The sequence below is a fragment of the Chaetodon trifascialis genome, chromosome 21 (assembly GCF_039877785.1).
Source record: "Chaetodon trifascialis isolate fChaTrf1 chromosome 21, fChaTrf1.hap1, whole genome shotgun sequence".
Taxonomy (NCBI): domain Eukaryota; kingdom Metazoa; phylum Chordata; class Actinopteri; order Chaetodontiformes; family Chaetodontidae; genus Chaetodon; species Chaetodon trifascialis.
The window spans coordinates 11,558,936-11,579,255 of NC_092076.1; the positions used below are offsets into that span (position 1 = coordinate 11,558,936).

At 41.8% G+C, this 20,320-nt stretch overlaps 1 protein-coding gene across 4 annotated transcripts in view; it reads left to right on the top strand.

Annotated features, from left to right (window-relative positions):
• LOC139349304 (voltage-gated potassium channel KCNC1-like) overlaps positions 1-20,320 on the top strand; it is a 48,556-nt gene that overhangs the window by 17,165 nt on the left and 11,071 nt on the right. For 2 of the 4 annotated variants that reach the window (XM_070989941.1, XM_070989942.1), the window contains exons 3-5: positions 9,228-10,209; positions 11,402-11,596; positions 12,583-12,711. In XM_070989941.1, the coding sequence (XP_070846042.1) occupies positions 9,228-10,209; positions 11,402-11,596; positions 12,583-12,704 (1,299 nt within the window). In that variant the 3' untranslated portion in view covers positions 12,705-12,711. Of the gene's footprint in view, positions 1-9,227; positions 10,210-11,401; positions 11,597-12,582; positions 12,712-13,527; positions 15,569-20,320 lie in introns of those variants that run through there. The other 2 variants (XM_070989940.1, XM_070989943.1) reach the window with 2 other exon arrangements.

Here is a 20,320-nt window from a genome sequence, read left to right on the forward strand (position 1 = left end):
GGACGGAGGGTGTTTAGAGGAGAAGGATGCACCAAGGCAGTCTTCGCAAGGCTGGTTTTACAGGTCTTGAACAATTTGAGCAGGACAGGAGAGCATGGATGGGAAAAGGGGTGAGGAAGGGAGGTAAAAGTGAGGATCAGCTGAGAAAGAGGGGGGACGTGCGTCACAAGGACAAATGCACATAATGCTGCAGTAATCTGAAGCCAATACAAAACAGATGAGTGCGAGTGGACGCATGTACAGTTCATTCACCTTCACATTGTGTTTGTCTTCGGAAATGTCTGACAGGACTGCAGTGGGAATTAAACAGAGGGGACCTGGAGGCTGCAGAGCTGATACGACACTGTGACGTGTCCACTGGAGGACAATGTGTGTGATTGTGTGTGTGTGTGTGTGTAGAGAGCTTACAGGGTTCAACTGTGGCGTGTCAAAGAGTCGAGTCGTTCAGGGAATGTCGGAAACAGAAGTCTCTGCGATGATTGAAATTTTTACAAGGATCGCTTCCAAGAGCGCTGACCTAAGAGATTCAGTGTTTCCAGCTCTCCGAAATTAAGGTATATCCAAGGATTATCCAGAGCAGAAGCTAATTATATCTCTCAGCTCAGCCCCACCTCTCTCCAACCTTCAGCGCTCCTCCTCCTGCATTGAGATGTTTGATGAGCCTGATGCACACGTGTGAGCGTCGCATGGCGTGCAGCTGTGTTTTGCATGTATGCGACACAGTCATGCAACACATGCAACTGTCCCGAACCATCCCTCCTCTCCGCCCATCCCCACTTCCACCAGTCTCACCCTTTTCCACACCTCCCCTCTCCTGCCCTTCATTATCCCGCAGTGTCCCATGTTGGGTGACCCCTAGCAGGAGCTCACAATCTTCTGCTGTAACTGCCTGTCCTGGCTCGGACACCGGCGTCCTCCACCAATGTCACATTTCCTGTGAGGCAAGACAGTCCTCTGGGACAGGAAAGGAGACTAAAGGGCCACATGAATTTGATATTTCCTGTGATATTATTTTCAGGCTGTCATGGATCCCCCCCTTTTTTTTTGAAAGAATCTGAGGAGCCACTTCTAGAGTGTTCTGCAATGGTAGAACCACCACCATGTTATTGCAGTACAAAGAAAAGTACAATCAAGTAAAATGTCAAACATTTGTTGATAGCAGCTCAAATTTGAAGATTCGTCTACTTTATTTTGAATACCTTTAAACCTGCAATAAGTGCAGCAGAAACAAGCCATAAACACAACATTATTCCCTTTGAAAGTGATATCACAAGCTCGTTAGCAACAACTGCCAGTTTACACATGAGGAGCAACATAAGCAGTCATTTGGAGGTGTGTTTGTGTCCATCTGATGATTGGAAGACCAATATTTACACTCTTTTTAGCTCTGTTTTTGGTCTCTAACTCCTGAGGGAAATATCGCTAAATGCTCTGATAATTACAAACACAATCACAATAAACAGCTGTTGCTGATGAGAACGGTGAAAGTGAACCAAAACACTAAAGATGTAGACTGTAAAAAGCGAAACGACGAGCTAAAGGATGCTAAAACAGGCTCAAGCTCAGGGGAGCTGAACTTAGAACCCCTTTCACATGCAAGTGACAGGTGAAAAGTATTGATTTTAAAGCAGTTACAACAGCTGTCGGTCATCATTTTTTAACATTTGACTGAGCCGTCGTTCAGAATATGACAGTGACAGCTAATCTAAATGAAGTGTTTTCCATGCATTAGCTGTGTATAGTGGATATAATACAGAATGATGACCTGAATACTAACTGTGCTCATCAGTCTTGGACACATTTCATGGACCATGCCAGCCTAACTTAAACTCACATGAGGAAGCCTTGAGGTTGAGGGTCATAAACATCTAAAAGCCACTAAAGTAATTCATAATTCAACATGTAGAAAAAAGGCAACACCGTAAAAAAAAGAGAAAGACATCTTTTCTGTACTGCTCTCTCTCCCTCTCTCTGCCTTTCCACTCAGTTTTACTGCTTGTCCATTTCACACGCCACGTCCCTAAAGGGAATTCTCTCTCTTTTGACATTTTAGTTGTTCTCTTTGTCTTGTTGAGCGTTTGACTGTTAGGTTTACAGACTTTTTTTTTTTGCGTAATCTCAAACTGAAGTAGCAAAACCTTCAATTACTCTGCAGTGTTTCTTAACAGCAATGATGACAACAGTCATGATGATGTCACAAGTGATGGCTTTTCCTGTAACCCGCCCAAGGTTACACTCACACTGCACGCTAAGTGGCTACTTTGGAAATCTTTGAGCGATAGCCGCAGTCGCTCACCTAAGATAATAGATTAAGCACTTGATTCTGGCCTGAGCTGTTCCTCGGGTTGCCCTTCGGTAGAACGTTCTCTATGTCGCGTCGTTCAAACCTTCATTTTTCACGCCTCATTCACGTGCAGATTTCACATCATCCTTCAGTGTCTTCTTATCATCGCTGACTCTGCAGTCGTGGTCGCCCATTTGCTTTGCCCTCTGGGAAAGACTCCCCATCCTTCTGTCTTTCCGGGGCGCTGTTCGTCATACTAATGCTGATCAAACATCACCATCAGTGCTCATGGAACAAAGGCACCGTCAATAGGAGGGGAAAACCTTTATTTGTCTTTATGTCTCTGTCAAGGTCACTCGCCCTCGACCTCGCAAACGTTAATCTTTCATAGAGCAATTGGCCGGACCGAACGATCACAATCTCGCTCCTCTACATTCAGCCCTTTACGCCAGCTGTAGGAGCAGTATTTGGCTTAGTCCTGTCCTTGGTGCCTGAAAGCAGAGGCTAACGCAGTGGTTGTCATGGTGACAGAGAGCCAGGCAGGGCTGTGGTAATACTGTAATGATAAAGCTCTTCTGGATGGTGCCGCAGTAAACACAGCGCCACTAGGGTCCCGTTAAGGAAGAGCGCAGCGCACCGCCGTGCATGCAAAAATGCCTGTAGGGCTAATATCAGCTCCGACAATCTCTCCTTGGTTATATCACTTACATTCATGCTCTCCCAACACCTCCTCCTTTCTTCCTCTCTATCTCCTTATTGCACTCCCCCTCTCCGGTGCCCCGCTCTCTCTCCCCGTGATTGGCGAGATTCAAGTCATTGTCTACTCTCCTCTCCTCCATTCCTTCACCCTCTCTTCATTCATCCGTCGAAACACAATCAACGCTCTCTATCATCAACTTCCTTTCACAGTTGCTCTCTCTCTCTTTCTCATTTGCTTCTCTCTCTTTTTCTCTCCCCATCTCTGACTCCCGCTCTTTTAAATTTATGTTGATGATCTTTCCAAATCTAATTTCAGAGTCTAGAGAGCGAGGGAGACTCTATTGGGCCTTGAAGGTCATTGGGCTGCAGGTGTCACACATGGTAGCTTTCCTGTAGGGAATTCAACGCAATAAGCTACACACCAATATTACAGCGTGCCTATGAATCGTATATTCAGCGTTAACACACACACATACATGCCTTCGTGTTGGATGGAGGGAGAGAGTGCCCGAGGAGATAAATAAGTGTGAAGTGACAGATCGCTACTCCTCCTTTTATCATCTTCCTCCACCTCTTTCTTTGTCTCCGTCTCTCTGCTCATCCCTCTCCATCACCTCAATGCAGTGCTGGTGTAGCTACCACTCGCTACCTGTGTTCGGCAAGTGTGCGCACACACACACCTCCTGTGCCCATAGGCCGTTTGTCTCTCTCACATTGTGAGTCATGTCTGCACACACACATACACTCGTACCGGGCGCTTACACCAACACATGTGCATACATGCAGTGTACACACAGATTCATCCACACCTGTGTGCTACATGCAGGTTTGATGAACAGCTTTAAGTACATTTTTATTAATGTTCAAGCTGGGGGAGCGCTTCTCTATCACTTCTCACACACAACAGATCTCTGCTTGACACGCTGCTGCATATTTAAAAAGGGCTGGCTGCTGTGATGGATTGATCAATATTGATTTGATGTTCAGATCTACAGTGTAATCCACTGTGCGCTGCCATCTTGAAATACTGTATGATTCAATTACTGAAGCCATGAATGAGCCTTTGTTTCATCAGCAGCAGTATTGTATTCTGGCTTTTAACTATAGGATGGTTAAATTCATTACAGCGCAGTAGAACAGTTTAAAGCTGCACTTAGCATGCTAATGTTAAGTGCAGCTCAGTGTTAATTTCTTCTCAGACCTGCGCATAGTTTCTGATTTCCATTGAACGGATTCATTGGTGAGTGCTTCCTCACTGTTATCTAGGAACAAGTTTTGTATTTCAGTCTCAGGTTTTGAGATTGAAACACAGATGTGTTATTTCCTGCGTGTATAAGATTTCCCAGCTGTCGCCAAAGTTTAATTTAGAGAAAGAGGGCGAACCTGCAAATCAGGAGAGGCTTTGCAGTTGAATCACAATCCTCTGGTGTCTTTGCTTTATTCATACTGTACCAGCGAGACAAGAAAAGACAGAGTGCTTAGAAAATATTGTTTTGGTGTGGGAGTATGTTAATTCAGGAACGTCTGAGGAGAAAATGATCCAATGGTCTGGATAAGATCTGATCAACACTGTAGTGTTTTATTTATTTTTGTTTTCATTTTGAGCTGCATGTATCAACAGCTGATTTTTGGTTTTCTCTTTCATTTCTGTCACTTTTGTCTTTACTTTCCATTACCTGTTTTGGTTGCAAGATGATCTTGCGGAATATTTTCTTGCAGCAGGAAACAAAACAACAATTTGGTACGCACATGGGACATAGCTTAAACTGATTTAGTCGGTTTTAGAAAGCATAAAGCTGCATTTGGCTAAACATGAACATTATTTGCACTCTATCTAATATATGGTCTTAGCTGCGGCTGTTATAAAGTCCGTTATATCACCAAGAAAGTCTTCCATGGTGGGACCTCATGTCAGGGTTTAGTGTCATCAGACGGGTGTTTTTGGCATCGATATATATCTTTAGTCATTTTGATGAATTGTGGACAAGATTCAAACGCTGGCAGAGGAAAGCATCCTGAGCTAAGCTCTGCGAAGACAAGCTGAGGTAGCTCATCGTTCTGATGATCTCGAAGTGATGTGACTGTGTCATGCGAAGGGGGATTTTCAAAAGACAAGGAAGATGACAGAAAGCACAAAGAAACAGTGAGAGAAAGAGTGGGAAGAACGGAAAAAGAGGGAAAGCTATCAGGAGTTTGAAGGCTAATAGTAAATGACAGGCCTTGGCCATGAAAGCGACTTCTGTCAAGCAGAGGGACAGAGGGAGATCTGTATTTTTCCTGCATGAACATGAGGGGGACAAAGGGACAGAGGGAGATTTGTATTTTTCCTACATGAGGGGGACAAAGGGACAGAGGGAGATTTGTATTTTTCCTACATGAGGGGGACAAAGGGACAGAGGGAGATTTGTATTTTTCCTACATGAACATGTAGGAAAACATGTTCATGTTGTTCATGTTTCCTACATATTCATGTAGAAAAAATACAAATCTCCCTCTGTCCCTTTGTCCCCCTCATGTTCATGCAGGAAAAATACAGAACTCTCTCTGTCCCTCTGCTTGACAGAAGTCGCTTTCATGGCCAAGGCCTGTCATTTACTATTAGCCTTCAAACTCCTGATAGCTTTCCCTCTTTTTCCGTTCTTCCCACTCTTTCTCTCAATGTTTCTTTGTGCTTTCTGTCATCTTCCTTGTCTTTTGAAAAGCCCCCTTCGCATGACACAGTCACATCACTTCGAGATCATCAGAACGATGAGCTACCTCAGCTTGTCTTCGCAGAGCTTAGCTCAGGATGCTTTCCTCTGCCAGCGTTTGATTTCTGCTCACTATTTTGGCGTTCGGTCCTCACCTTTCTCTCACTTTTTTTAATGCCTTTCTTTGGGATTGCTTCAGCTCTTCCCTTTGTGCTTCTCTACGCATGGATCCACATCGTCTGGTCTCCCTCCCACCTGTCCACCCCCTCCTGTGTCTCCACCTGTGTAGCCTACATAGAAGACATGATGTTACTGCAGTTCTGCACTATTTTCTGTTGTGTAGGTTTGTGTGTGTTTATGCAGGTGTAATGACAGCATTCGTCAGGTCTGAAAGCACTGCAGCATGAAAAAATTCACTGTGAGGACAGATCTCACACCTCTAAGCCTCATTACTTTCTACAAGTACCAGTGCTGCTCATCTCCTCAGCCTAACCGTGGTGATATTACTTACATCATTAATATGATCGTAAGAAATAGTGGCAACAGTAACATAAAAAAAAAAAAGAAGTGCAGATCACTTCAGGGCAAAACTCTCCTCATTGCCCTGATTTGTCCATGTGAAGGTTTTCTGGTGCTCAGCCAATGAGGGAGCATCCTGAGCAGGTCCCGCTGGTGCTATCCTGCTTGCCTGGGACAGAGGGGCTGGTATGGGGGTAGAGGTAGGAGGGTGATTGAGAACCTCAGTGTGTGTGTGTGTGTGTGTTTTCACGATACAGAGGGGGAGAGCACTGCAGCAATCTGAGAAAGTAGGTCAGACACCGACTAGCGAGAAACATAGCAGAGGAGAAAAGAGGTAGGGAGATGGAGAAGGAGAGGAAAAACGGCCGGAGAGAGTGTGGGGGGTGGGCTGGTTGAGTTGAGGGTTGTGTGAATGACAAAGGATAGAAAACTCAATAATCGAAATCGTCAAACTATAAGAGTACATCATCAAAAATTGTCTTTCCCAACTGCTACTGTGAAGCAACTGACCCAACCATCATTGCTAATTTAACAACAAACAGAAGCCAATACAACAACTGAAAACTCCAGATGGACTTCTACTACACTGCTGACTTTGCTGGAAGGTCACTCCTTTGGTTAAACGCTTGACAGCTAATCTCCTCAATAAATACAGTGGCTGAGAGCCTTAAGTCTGTTTCTGTCGTGAAGGCACTCAGAGAAAATGTGTGTAGGCTCTCATCCAATTTCCAATTCAAAGAAAAGCTGAGAGACAGAAGCGAGACCTTTCAAGAAGAATAGCCGAAACTGGTTCCCTTCATTTGCTTAGTTATAACGCTGCCTCTTATACGTATGTTGCTCTTGATATTACATAAGTGCATGATGTCGAAAATACACGGTCACACACAATGCACCAAGGGCACTCAGGCTTCTTATATATATGGGCTCCACTCAAGTATGAATTACCTTTCTCTTTTGCTCTTCAGGCCGTGTCTGTGTTTTATTATTTATTTGATAAAGCACAAAGTATACTGCATCTATAAATACACTGCAGGGGTTGTAGGAGTGGACTGCAATAGGGAAAGATGTGCAGTAGCCATGCACACACTGGTGCTATCACGCTACTGTAATTGATTCAGTGACAAGTGAACGGGTTACAGTAGGATAAGAAGCTTGGGTACATATAGACACAGATCACACAGATGGCCGATGTTAAGAAAATTGCCTTTGAGTGATGAAAAAGCAGAAGTAAACTCAGTGAGAAAACAACAGAGATCTCTGAGGTGGAACGCTGTTATGACTTAACTTATACTTTGCTTTCTATTTTACCCTGAGGACAAAGTTTTAGACATGAAAAAGCAATCATAGAGCTGTAAGACATTGTAGTATAGAGAGGCTACCTCTTATAGAAAGGGCAATAATAATACAATAGTCCCAGGATGTGGAAGGGGATAGAAGCAATGGCAATAACAACAACTGAGGAAAGGTAGCTTAAGGCTTGTCGTTACAAATGCATTTCATGTAAACCTCAAGTTCACTTCAAGGACAAGATTACCTATGTCCTCTTGTAAAAACAGGGAGGCAGTTTGTATTGGAGTAATTTATCCACATATAGCTTTAAGCTTATGGATCAATCCAGAACTTTGCCTTAAGACAAAAAAAAAAAAAAAAAATCCAGGGAGCAGCTTGAACAACAATAAAGAAAAACCTAGAAAATCTTTAATATAATTTTAATTTAAGTCTAATTTGAACCGAGTCCAGCAGAGTGCATGATGTGATGATGAAGGAATGGGTGACGCTACTTGAAGCACCTGCAGCTTACTTGGACCGTCAGTGACATGAAGGAGCAGGAGGTTTTTCTCTGGGCTGCTGTCGTTGAATGTGCGTTTAAAAAATGGATCAAAGTTGTCAACGTCGTTGCTCTCTGAATATTAAAAGATTTCAAAATAACTTACACAAGTGGTTGCAGGGCCTGACATCATACTCTACAGCTGTAAACAAATGTATGTTTACTGGAAAGCTGCTGTTCACTCTGACAGTTGCACCAAACTCATCTTTTGACACTTGAACTCAGCACGCAGTGAGCTGTGGGACTGAAACTTGGCATTTCTCCCTCATTTACCGGACTATTTACTGGATGTTATCAGTCAGTTATTGATCTTATCCTGAGAGCTTTTTTTTTCTTTTCATGTCCTATCCTCGTGTTTAGCAGAGTAACACAAATAAATTTTATTCTATCATTTTCCAATCAATTTTTCTTTTTCTGTTTTGGATTACATTAATGAATCTTAATTTTCTCCCCTTTTTTAATGTATTTTTCTCTCTATGTCATGTATATCTGATCAAAAATTGAAGACACACTGTTTTCTTGGGTAGGGCTCAGGCTTAAAGTGCTTTACCTATCCAAACCCAAAAGTGTGTGAGGTGTTATATGTTTTAAATTCGTATTTTTCAAATTGAATCTTAATAAATTGTAAATGTAAAACAAAACTTTTGCTTAGAACCAAATATAGAGTCTGATAGTATTGCTGCTAATAATTTGATCAACTTTTAATCAGTCATCATTTCCTGGTGGCACACAATATGACAGGATACTGACAGCACATCTATTTTTATGACTTCATTGTTCATCGCAATCATTTATGGCTGTCACATATAATTTGATCAGTCCTAATGAGTCTGATTGTCTTTGGACAAAAAAAACAACAACAGTCAAACTGTGCCACGATCCTTTTCCGGGCAGATTCACTCGCCCTCTGATCTGTTATAAAACAGGTTTTTATCAGGTTTTTTAATTATACACATCAAATTTGGGTGAAACATCCGTTTCAGGATGGTCCACATTTTGCATGTGAAGACTTTAATATACAGTAGACGACCATTACAGAATAAAATGTAGTAAGAAAAAGTTTTCCCTACAATACGCCAGTTTCCGTACATAGCTTAGTATTTATTTAGCACTTGTGTGTGTTCTCTGCGTCTTGCTGGATTTTATTGATTTGCAACTGACTCCTTCTCCTTCCCTCGCTTTCTTTTTCTGCCTCCCTTTCTTGCAGTATGTGGCATTTGGCTCCCTATTCTTCATCCTCATCTCCATCTCCACTTTCTGCATGGAGACACATGAGGCCTTCAACACCATCATCAACAAGACAGAGACCGTCACGGTGGGCAACATGACCCATGAGGAGATTGTGTACGAAGTGGTGACTGACAGCTGGCTGACGTACGTGGAGGGAGTGTGTGTCATCTGGTTCACCATTGAGGTCCTACTGCGAGTCACCTTCTGCCCAGACAAGTTGGAATTCTTCAAAAGTACCCTGAACATCATCGACTTTGTCGCCATCCTGCCCTTCTATCTGGAGGTGGGCCTGAGTGGTCTCTCCTCCAAAGCTGCCAAGGATGTCCTGGGGTTCCTCCGTGTTGTCCGATTTGTCCGTATCCTCCGAATCTTCAAGCTGACCCGCCACTTTGTGGGTCTCCGTGTCCTTGGCCACACCCTTCGCGCCAGCACCAATGAATTCCTTCTGCTCATCATCTTCTTAGCCCTTGGTGTCCTCATATTTGCCACTATGATCTACTATGCTGAACGAATTGGCGCAGACCCAGATGACCCAACAGCCAGCGCCCACACCAACTTCAAGAACATTCCCATTGGATTTTGGTGGGCCGTTGTGACCATGACCACCCTGGGCTATGGAGATATGTACCCAGAGACTTGGTCAGGGATGCTGGTGGGTGCGCTCTGTGCCTTGGCTGGTGTGCTGACCATTGCTATGCCTGTACCCGTAATTGTCAACAACTTCGGCATGTACTACTCTCTGGCCATGGCCAAACAAAAGCTGCCCAAAAAGAAGAACAAACATATCCCCCGAGCGCCTCAACCAGGTTCCCCCAACTACTGCAAGCCAGACGCCCTGGCTATGGCTACTGCATCACCGCAAAGGCTCTTGGGAAATGTCCTGGGTGGAGTGATGGGGTCTGGAGGCATAGGGGGTGACTGTCCTCTTGCCCAAGAAGAAATTATAGAGATTAACAGAGGTGAGAGATCTGGTTTTATCTCTTGACAGACCAAAAACACACAAGTGTCAAATTCCTGCTTTGCTCACACGTTTTTTGTTCACAGGTTTACAATCAAAGTAAACTGGGTAAAACACTGGTGGCAGTTTTAGGCACATACGGTGACGATTTCAGAGGTCTGGTGCAGGATTAGAGCGCCAAAGTGTCAAGAGAGACAAGTGGGAGTACTATCAAGAAGTGATGCATAGTTGATTCTGGACCCACCCCAGAGAAATCACTGGGCCATCAGAACTCATGTGTAATGTATGATCAACTGGTAGGTCCACAGTTGCCTTAAGGCGCCCATCTGCCAGTGAAAAACAAACACTGTGGAAGGAAAATGAACTCAGTCATCTATTAAAACAGCTTAATGCATATCAATTTGGGCTGACTCCACATATTTTCTCCTTGGCATTAGCAGTAAAATCAGGAGGAGAGGTAATTTGGCTCTTTGTTTTCTCTTTACATGCTGCAGCATCAGGGCGTCAGTCACATGCAACAATAATGCACTTTTAATGCATTACTTTACTGCCTTAGTCATCAGTGAGCCAGAAAATATTGGTTTCATCAGTGCTCTCTGTATATCCAGTCTGCTTGGCTTTCTTCCAGCCTAAAAAGGTTTCTTTTAGGTTGTGTCAGTCGATCTTTCAGCTGGAAGTTGTATTAGACAAAATTTTGATAACTGGCTCCAAGACTGCTCTGCAGTATCATCGCTACATGCTCCAACACAAGAACAACACACTCGCTCTGTGGCATATTTTAACATAATGCCTCAGTGAGCGTGTGGGCGGCTACTACAGCAGTCATTCCCAATCATTAAGAGACATTAGTTTCCAGTCGTCATGTTTGACAGTTTTCCAGGATAGTCCTCTGACTTAACCAAAAGCCTGCTATGTGTACATATACTGATTACTTTTTGGCACCATATTTAAGCACTAACTTGTGGTATTTAGTATGGTACTGCGCTTAATTACTTCTTGGTATCATCATTTTGAAATGATCCTACTTGTTTTAATGCTTTTATACTATTTACAGACCTCAGAATGCTAATCCTTGACAGAAATCTACTGCTTTCTGTAAGTTCTGAAAGCATTTTTGATAAAGACGATGCTGATCTCTCTGGTTTTCTCATAGTTCCTCTTGTATGTGGTTTCCTCCTTTGCTTTGCCTCTAGATTCCAAGCAGAACGGGGATGCAGCCTCAGCCGCCCTGGCTAACGAGGACTGCCCCACCATCGACCAGGTGCTGAGCCCAGACGAGAGGAGCCCTATTGGGCGGGGGCCTACCCGGGAACGCTACCAGCAGGACCGTGCCTGCTTCCTGCTCAACACCAGGGAATTCCGTGCCACAGATGGGAATGTGCGGAAAGGTACGTTTCACACCAGGAGACAAATACATAAACATGCACATCTTATGTAAACAGATCCACACAGCAAGATGCCAGGTATGACAGACTTACAACATATATACTATATATGTTCAGTGTGCAGCCGATGCAGATTAGCACACATAGGTAACTATGCATGAGATCCGGTCCAAACGTTCCAAAGGTGGGTCCGATGAGAGAGCACACATGAAACTGACTTTGGAAACTTCAACTACTCAGCTAGCAGCAAAGCATACACACATATCCAGTCATGGAACACATGCATATACACTTAGCTCCTCTGCTCTGCTCTCTTTGTTTCCACCTCTTCACGTTCATGTTCTCTCTGTTTCCATCACTGCTTGGTATCGTATTTTTATTTCCTCTGTCAGAGTCAGACAAGATTCTTTGTCCCTCTTCCTCTCTCTCCATTTTCTTTCTCATCATCTTCCATCTTTCCACGGTGTCTGTGAATTTTGTTCTGTGTCCCATGATGTCACATTCATTCATTCATGCTCATAAATGATCTCTGTCTTTCTCTGTCTTCTGGACTCAGACAGTTGACCATGCATTAATTTACTTCTCGTCACTTCTGTTTCTCCCTCTCTGTTTCTCTCTCTCTTGCCTTGCATCCTCCTTTTTATTTTGCCCTGAACCCCCCCCACCCCTCCCCCCACCTCTCCCTCTCCCTGTAATGACTTTCCCTCTCTAACCTGCATTACATTTTCCCTCCCGACCCCCTTTGTCCTCTGCCCCATCTTTAAAACCAATGCCCTCATTTCCCAATTCTTTTCCTTTGTGCTACACCGTAACCTCCCCTCCCATTTTTTTTTTTTACCCCATGTGCATTATCTTCGTGCTCATGAAAACCTATCACCTTGATTCATTTACTACTGCAATCCAACTACCACCACTGCCACCAACCTGCACCAAAACACTCCCTTACACTCCCTCCAAACTTTCAAAACCCCCTGTTGACAACAAACTAGAGGCAGCAGCCCTGGCACCCAGCCCAGACTCCCCTCTGACTGAGGATTGGTATAAGATGGAGGGGTCTCTGTTACAGCAGGACCTCAATGCAAACTCCACCTCCTCCTGGATCAAACCATAGACCAGAGGTAACACTGACAAAAGTTCAAAGTAAAGGAGCCCATAGTCAACTTTTGACTGAAAGCACACAGAAATTTTGATCTGGCTCTCCATGACATAGCATGTTTTGCAGTTGCACAAAGCAATACAGCTACACCGGCACTCACTTTCACACACGCACATTATGCATGACTTCAAATCACAAATACACCACCATTTCCACAGTGTTGTGTCTACATGTTCAGTGGAGTTTAAAGTGTTGCCTGTGAGGAGTCCTCTCTGTGCCTGAACATGTGGAAAGTGTGCTGTCAATTTTAAGTATAAAGAGGCTGATGCAAACAGTTGAGCTAAGGTTAGGTAGTGCCTAAATCTGAATATTAAGGTTTGGGTGGCAAATGGCATTTTAGGGCTCACCATCTTATTTGTGAGGTATTTTATACAATGAAACCTAACCTCAGCCCAATATCTTACCTGCATACAAGTTTGCTTCATTACAATTTTCTGAGCTCATGTGCAAGATGTAAAAAAAAAAAATATATATTTGGAAAGAAAGTGGGATTGCACTGTGATATACACCCATAACAAGTAGCGTGCACAAATATGTTTATACTTGTGTGTTTGTGTCTGTGTGAGAGTTTAAAACTTGCATACACTCATGAGTGCAAGAGCGCGCCCGTGTGGGCGTGCACGTGTGCAAATACATCCAGCAGCTCAAGTGAAAATAACCCAGTTGTCGTGTCCTGTGTCAGTAACTAATAAAACATACACTGCAGAAGATTGAACGGGAACAGTGGGTCACGTTGTTGTCTGATGTGCCTCTGTGTTGTTGTTGTCTCTCTCTTCAGGTTGTGTCATATCACGCGTGTGTATGTGGGCTTTTTCATTCTTACGTGTATTACACTGTGTCTCTGTCCTCTCAATGCCGTCTGAGTGTTGTGTTTGTGCTGTTGTGTGTGGCTTAATTTTCTTTTTCCCTTCTACTGTGGTTATCCGTCTTACTCCCTACCCCACGGGCCTCCACCTTGGCAAATAACAGCACACACTGCAATTTAGAAAGGTTATGCTTTGAAAAATCCACAATTGTTTACAGTTGTGTATATGTATATATACATATATATTTCTATATTTATGTATGCACATGTAGTCATGCACAGGCTCAGTCTTCAACCATTAACTGAACTACACTTACTCCTTCTGTGCGAGCATAAATTCCACGCTTCCAAAGAGGTGCATACTTACATGTGCATATGCTGTATTTCATGTAAAATCAATTGGACAGCCCTGACAGCTTCAGTTGTAACACTGAGCGCAGTGATGTGCAATGATAATCTTTCCAAGCACCAAGGTCACTGGGGTCAGTGGAGCCATCTGGGTCAAGGGATAGTACTTCTTGAAACATGGCACGCTGAAAAGTAAACTGTGTCATTTTAAACTGTGATTGTGCGGTGTCTTCAGCTTTGTCAAAAAAAAAAAGAAAAGAAAAAAAAAGAAAAAGCGAGTTATCACAGTACTTATTTACAAAATACTGTGTTGTGAGCGTGTAATGGATCTGAAATACTACTCCCTAGACCATGTATCTGTGCTTTCAGTGCCTAGTGTAGTCCAAAGTTCAGGACCTTTTGTATTTGTGCTGTGGAGACCTAGATAGAAATCAAAAGGATTATAATCTGCGCTTAGGGACCAAAACACTTACTGAGCAAGTAGACATACAATCACTCTGACAGATTTGATTGAAAAGTGGCTACATGCTGTCTAAGGTAAGCAAACCTTCAGCTGTCCAAGCCCTTCACTTACAGGTCCCTGACATTGCTTTAGTTTCAATGGTTCTTATGTTTAAACTGCAATTTAAGTGCTATCAAAATCCCTCTTTAAAGCAAGTCAGGAGTCCATTGAAGAAAAGACGTGCTGGAGTCGCTCGGGTGACGCTTCAGGGTTTGGACGTCTTACAGGAAAAGTTGTACGCTGTAATTCATACACTGAAGTTGGGGATCTATAATGGTCCTTGTTTCCTGATTAATTAATATGATCAGCCGTGCACCGGAGAAAATAATTACAGTTAATACCAGAGAAATTGTGCTTCTTGCCATCTCTGGAAGCTGATTCTGGAGCTTTTGATAGCTCTGTTAAAGGCATATTACCTATCCAGGGTGTAGTTCACCTCTCACACAATGAACAGATGGCAGCCTAACAATCACTCAGAAACATCTGTGATTTAGGAGAAGACAAACGGTACTTAATATGAAGAAAATTATCAAAAAAACGACTGGCTTCATGTCAGTTACTGTCCCTGTTCTGTGCTGCTGACGAACCTTCTCCTTCTTGTTTTTAAAGAGGGATTCTCATGCTGTCTAAAACTCATTCTTGTGTGCTTCAATTGTGATTAATTTCGTAGTGACACGCATAAGATGTCTTTGCCAACTTCTTTTATTAGCTTGTTGGTTTCTTCTCTTTGATTGTCGGCCATTCAACTTCCTACGATTCCCGCAATATGCATGTCTCACCAAGGTCAAACAGTCAATCACCCCTTTGATTGTCCACTCCCAATCACTCCTCTGGACTGTCAAGGGTCTCGTTTCTCTCTCTCTCTCTCTCTCTCTCTCTCTCTCTCTCTCTCTCTCTCTCTCTCTCTCTCCCTCTCCTCTTACAGTTCTTCACTGTGTGTACGACTGTTTTCTTTTTTTTTTCTGTTATTTCTTGGGTTTTTGTGCTTATTTATGTGCTGTGTTTCTAACATTTGTGGAGTATTATGTACTGATTTTGTACAGACTTGTGTTCATGTGTTGTAGTATGACTGTAGGATTAAGTTATGTTTATTTTGAATTCACATGTTTTGCTGTTATCAGTGGTTATGGTTTGTTTTTTTCTTAATGTCTTTGAGTTTTGTACAGCTGTTCTCCTTTGTGTTTGACCATCACCTATCTGTCTATCTATTAATTGGAATAAGTAAGGGAATTGGCCACAAAACAGTGAAATTAATCAGCATAAAAATGACACAAATCTCACTGGTTCAGGACATTCTCAAGGACTTATTTGGCAAAATAGCTCATTATTCATTATGAAGTATAACCAAACCCATAATATGAACTATTTTAATATATTTTTGGCCCAAAAGCAGAAAAACTTTTTCTTTTTTTTTTAGATTTAACAGGGTGGATTCATTCCTCGACCACAATTCATAATAACTCTCTTCATAATCATCATATTGATTAGGATAGATTGTCTCTTCAATTATAAGACCAAAGGTTTTCACTTCCTGGCCACCAAAATGTTTCTCATCTCACCCAATATTATTTATCTGAAGTGGCTCAGTGCAACAGGCTCCAACCAAATAAAACATGTAACTCCTAAAATCTTTCTTCTATTAAGTAATTTGTGTGAAAACGGGTTGTGTGTGGTAACACTTGTCAGTGTCCTCCTGTCTGTCATTGTTCTCTTGTAGTCACAAACAGTGTGTAAAACTTGTTCTACATTGTCATGCATGGTCTGGTGTGTGTGATAATCTCTGTGTTTCCTACTATTTTCCGTCATCACAACTCTGCAAATATCCTTTTATCTGAGCCAGATTTTTACCTTATAAAAGAAACAGTACATCATATATATACAGTATGTATGTATAAATATTTATGTTTATATATGAGAAGTATATATATAAAATATTAAATGCCTTTGGGCTTTAATTATAACAACTGGTGCATATAGGTCTATGTGACCTACATTGAGCTAACAAGAGGATGCGAGATACAGTTTCATGTCATCTAGTTTCCCCAAAAGACATTCCAGGTACTGTATGGACACACTGTGGCTTCAGTAATGGTCACGAAGCGATCCATACATCTAATTATGGGTAACAGGAGATCATACCATCTTTAACAGGCAATTGATCACATGTAAGGATGATACAGTATGTGGCCATGCCAAGAAAAGCATCCCAACAGTCAGCAGATCTTGGGTGTCCAAATGCAAAATTATAGAAAGTAATAGAGGCGGTTAAGTAGTTCTCTGCCTTTTACATGCATACATACATACAAGACTGGTTAAGTCTATTAATTCAGTTCAAGCTGTTTTGCTTTACATAATTATTTCCTTGGTAAACCCTCTGGTAAGAATATTTGCAGTTTTCCCTCTCTGTTCCTCTGTATCTTCCTTCTCCATAACCTCCTCCTTATGTGATTAACACTCATTCTCCATCCCATCCTCAGGCCGCCACTGCAGTGCAAGTGTAACTAAAGTCTGACTGTAGGTAGGTACGCGCTCCCTCCACAGTGCAAATTAAGTGTGACTTTGTCAAGGAATTATGTCATCACTGACTACAGTGACAGCCAGACTCACCATTTCCCCTGATAGACAATCCCAGAGCACAAAACCCCTGTTGATGTTGTAAATACGCTACTTAGCACAGTGAGTTAGCTAGCAGACCGTGACAGACTGCAGTGGCTGAGACATGATTAACTTTATAGGCATTTCTATTGTCAATTATGAAACCTATCCTTATCTTGGATGTTACCAAGTAGTATACATCAGCAGTAGCAAACTAATGTACCAATCTACTTCTGGCTGCAAAGCAGGCAGCCAAATTGATCACTTGAGCTGCATTTCCACCGTAGGAACTTTCCCCAGGGACTTAGGGCCTCTGGAGGAGCTCAGTGTGTTTCCACTGCAGGGACCAGTGTCAGAACAAACATTTCTGATAGGTCAAGTACTTGCAGCATTTTTTTTTTTTCAGCCACCATTTTTAAAAATATGCAGCGGCAAACAGTTTGTTTTTTCACATTGCAGAAGCGAGCATATGACAAATCCACAACTAAATCCAGGCCTTACTGTAAAAATGATGTGTACAAATAGCCATCACTTCATAATGTTAGCAGACTAATTTATCTAATATTCATGGATGTTTAGACTATGATGGAAATGCAGACAACAATGGACTGAAGGAACCTTTCAGTTCCTTAAAAAGTCGTTCCTGGGGCTAAAAGTTTCAGGTACTTTGATTGGAAAACGCAGCTTTGCGTTTGTCTGAAAACCATCACAATCACATTACTGCCCTTTCTACGTTATTCTTCATCAGTTTCACCTTCATCTAATCAACAGATCGGAATTCTTTTGTTCTCTTAATCATATTTTACTCACATTGCACTTGACAAGTGTTTTAAATCCTCTGATTTCAGACTGAAAAGAGCCAAATGAAAGACATTTGTTCAATGCAACAGAGCCATCAAAAAAGATAGTAAAGATCTTCAGATCATACTGTAAATGGAACATAATGAGTATTGATCAAAATTGAATAGAGCCAAAGGAAATTCTTAGTGGAATATAACATTTTATAGTGACTTCATTCATGAGCTTCCCAACATTATTCCTTTGAACTGCCATAATTAATATCTAAAGGACATTTGTCATTGTTCATCAATGATAGCACCCGAGCAAAGCAGTTGCTTACACATTTAACTTAATACAAGTTGTGGCATAACTTTGGCTGAATAAAATGCTCTAGTATGAGCTGTTGGGACATTACTGTAGCAGCTGAATTAATGTACAGCACTAGTAATTTTACATTTTATTTGATTTCAACAGCTGAAACAAATCATTAAAACTGTCTGTTTCATTTAAGTTCTAGAACTCAAACTATTGAAAGTAATTATGTTACATGTTAGCATTTTGGTTTATACCAGCTGCACATTCAATAGTTCATTTAGATACACATTTTTGATAAACGGATCACAGTTGGCGCTAATGCTTTTCATGTGAAGCAGCAGCAGCTGCATGTTCGGTTTGCATAATCAGAAACTTAATGTAGCTCTGACACAGTCTTAGAGAGCAAAAACTTTACAGTGAGGTTCATATAAATGAGATAAAATTAATATGGATTACATGCATACATCATTTCTTGTGAATCTCTCATGAATCCAGCATGGAAATGGCGGAATCCGCCACTGACAATGAAAACTACTATACAGAGAGGTAAATACCTCATGAGAATACATTGAATGGCCCATCATGTATCAAAAATAGTCTGATTCTATAATATCTTAAGGTTAAAACTCACAGTAACCATCTCTTGCTTTAAGAGATTTTTGTCAGCATTAAGTTTTCGGCAACGCTGTAGTTCTGCAGTAAAAAGAGGTTTTCCTCACCCTTCGTTCCTCCTGTTGTTGCCCCTCAACTCAACAACCATCACAAATATGGCTTCCATTTGATGCAATCTGACAATTGGTCTTGACACATTTGGCATGAACAAAATACTTTTGGAACTGAACTTGAGAATGAAGCAGCACAACGGATTGGCCAGACAACTTCCCATAAATCTTTGTGGGGGATGTAGCCTTAGAAACCCAGCGAAAATGCATCATCAATATTTTACTGAGTTGCCATCCGACTAATGTGCCTGAGCGAGTCAGAATAAAAAAAGGACTTTTATTTATGGTTGGCTCGAATGATGCGTAACACAGAGTGGTGGAGTTTTGCCATATTTTTCCATTTTAACAGGAAGGCACAAAGGGCGTTCTGCTGTATCAATGGGTGTTCTTTGTTGTCTGAATGTGGCCTTATGATGGTTGGAGTTTGACAAAAATATACATTAATTTCAGCTAATGTAACACATTCCCATGAAACTGTAAAACTCCACCCATTAATGGTCAATGAGCCATTGTTGGGGCAGATTAACTGCTACCTACCAATGGTGTTTCTCACTTCACCTGATGCAACAACACTCCGTCAGCACAGCACTACCTACTCAGTGGTTGCTTCCGACAAGGTGAATTCAACATCTGCATGCTGTGTTACACACCAAAAATACAGTGGGAAAGGACACAAAGGCTAATGCGTTATTGTCTTGGATAAATTGGTTATTGGTTATGGCAACATATGGTCAGCGGTGCATGCACCGTGCATTATTCCTCAGTTTCACTTGCACAAGTGGACTTTTTCAATAAATCATGCTCTCTTGGCGTGTGTCATTTCCCACTGTAAAGAAAATGTGAACTGATCTCCATTACAGGATGCGATTACCGGGGATAGGAAGTGGTTTTGAGTGTTGCAGGGAGGATATTTCTGTGTTGGCCATTTGAAGTTTACAGGAAACAAAAGCAAATGCAAAGTGGGCTGTTTATGAAACATGACGCAAACCAATTCATTATTCTACATAACTTCATTAGAGGTATATTTCTGAGCTTTTTCACCAAAAACTTCACGTGGTCAACTCCTGTATCAGTGACATCTGAGTATTTTCTACTGTGTATTTTTGTAAAAGTGTGTAGTTTTGGCCAAATAGTTGTCTAAAACACCTGAACATTGCACATTACGCTTCACATGACAAAATGTTGGGTGCTTTATTCAATGGGCCTGTTGTAGGTGTTGAATTTCTTAATATCTAAGAATCTTTTGCTTTTCTGTTCTTGAAAAAAAAAAAAAAGACATATCATAACTCGCATTTTCTTGTTTTGTCTTGTCTTGTCTGTCTTGTCTGTGTCTGTCCTCGTCTGTCCTTTATATGTCTTTATGATTTGGTAACTTTCTCAATCTCTTATTCTTCATTTGTTCTTTTTTCCTTCACGATTTCTTCTGATAACATCTTAAACCTCATGTTCATGTTGACTTCATAATAAACCACCTGAATATGGACAATTTGTCATAACATGCTCA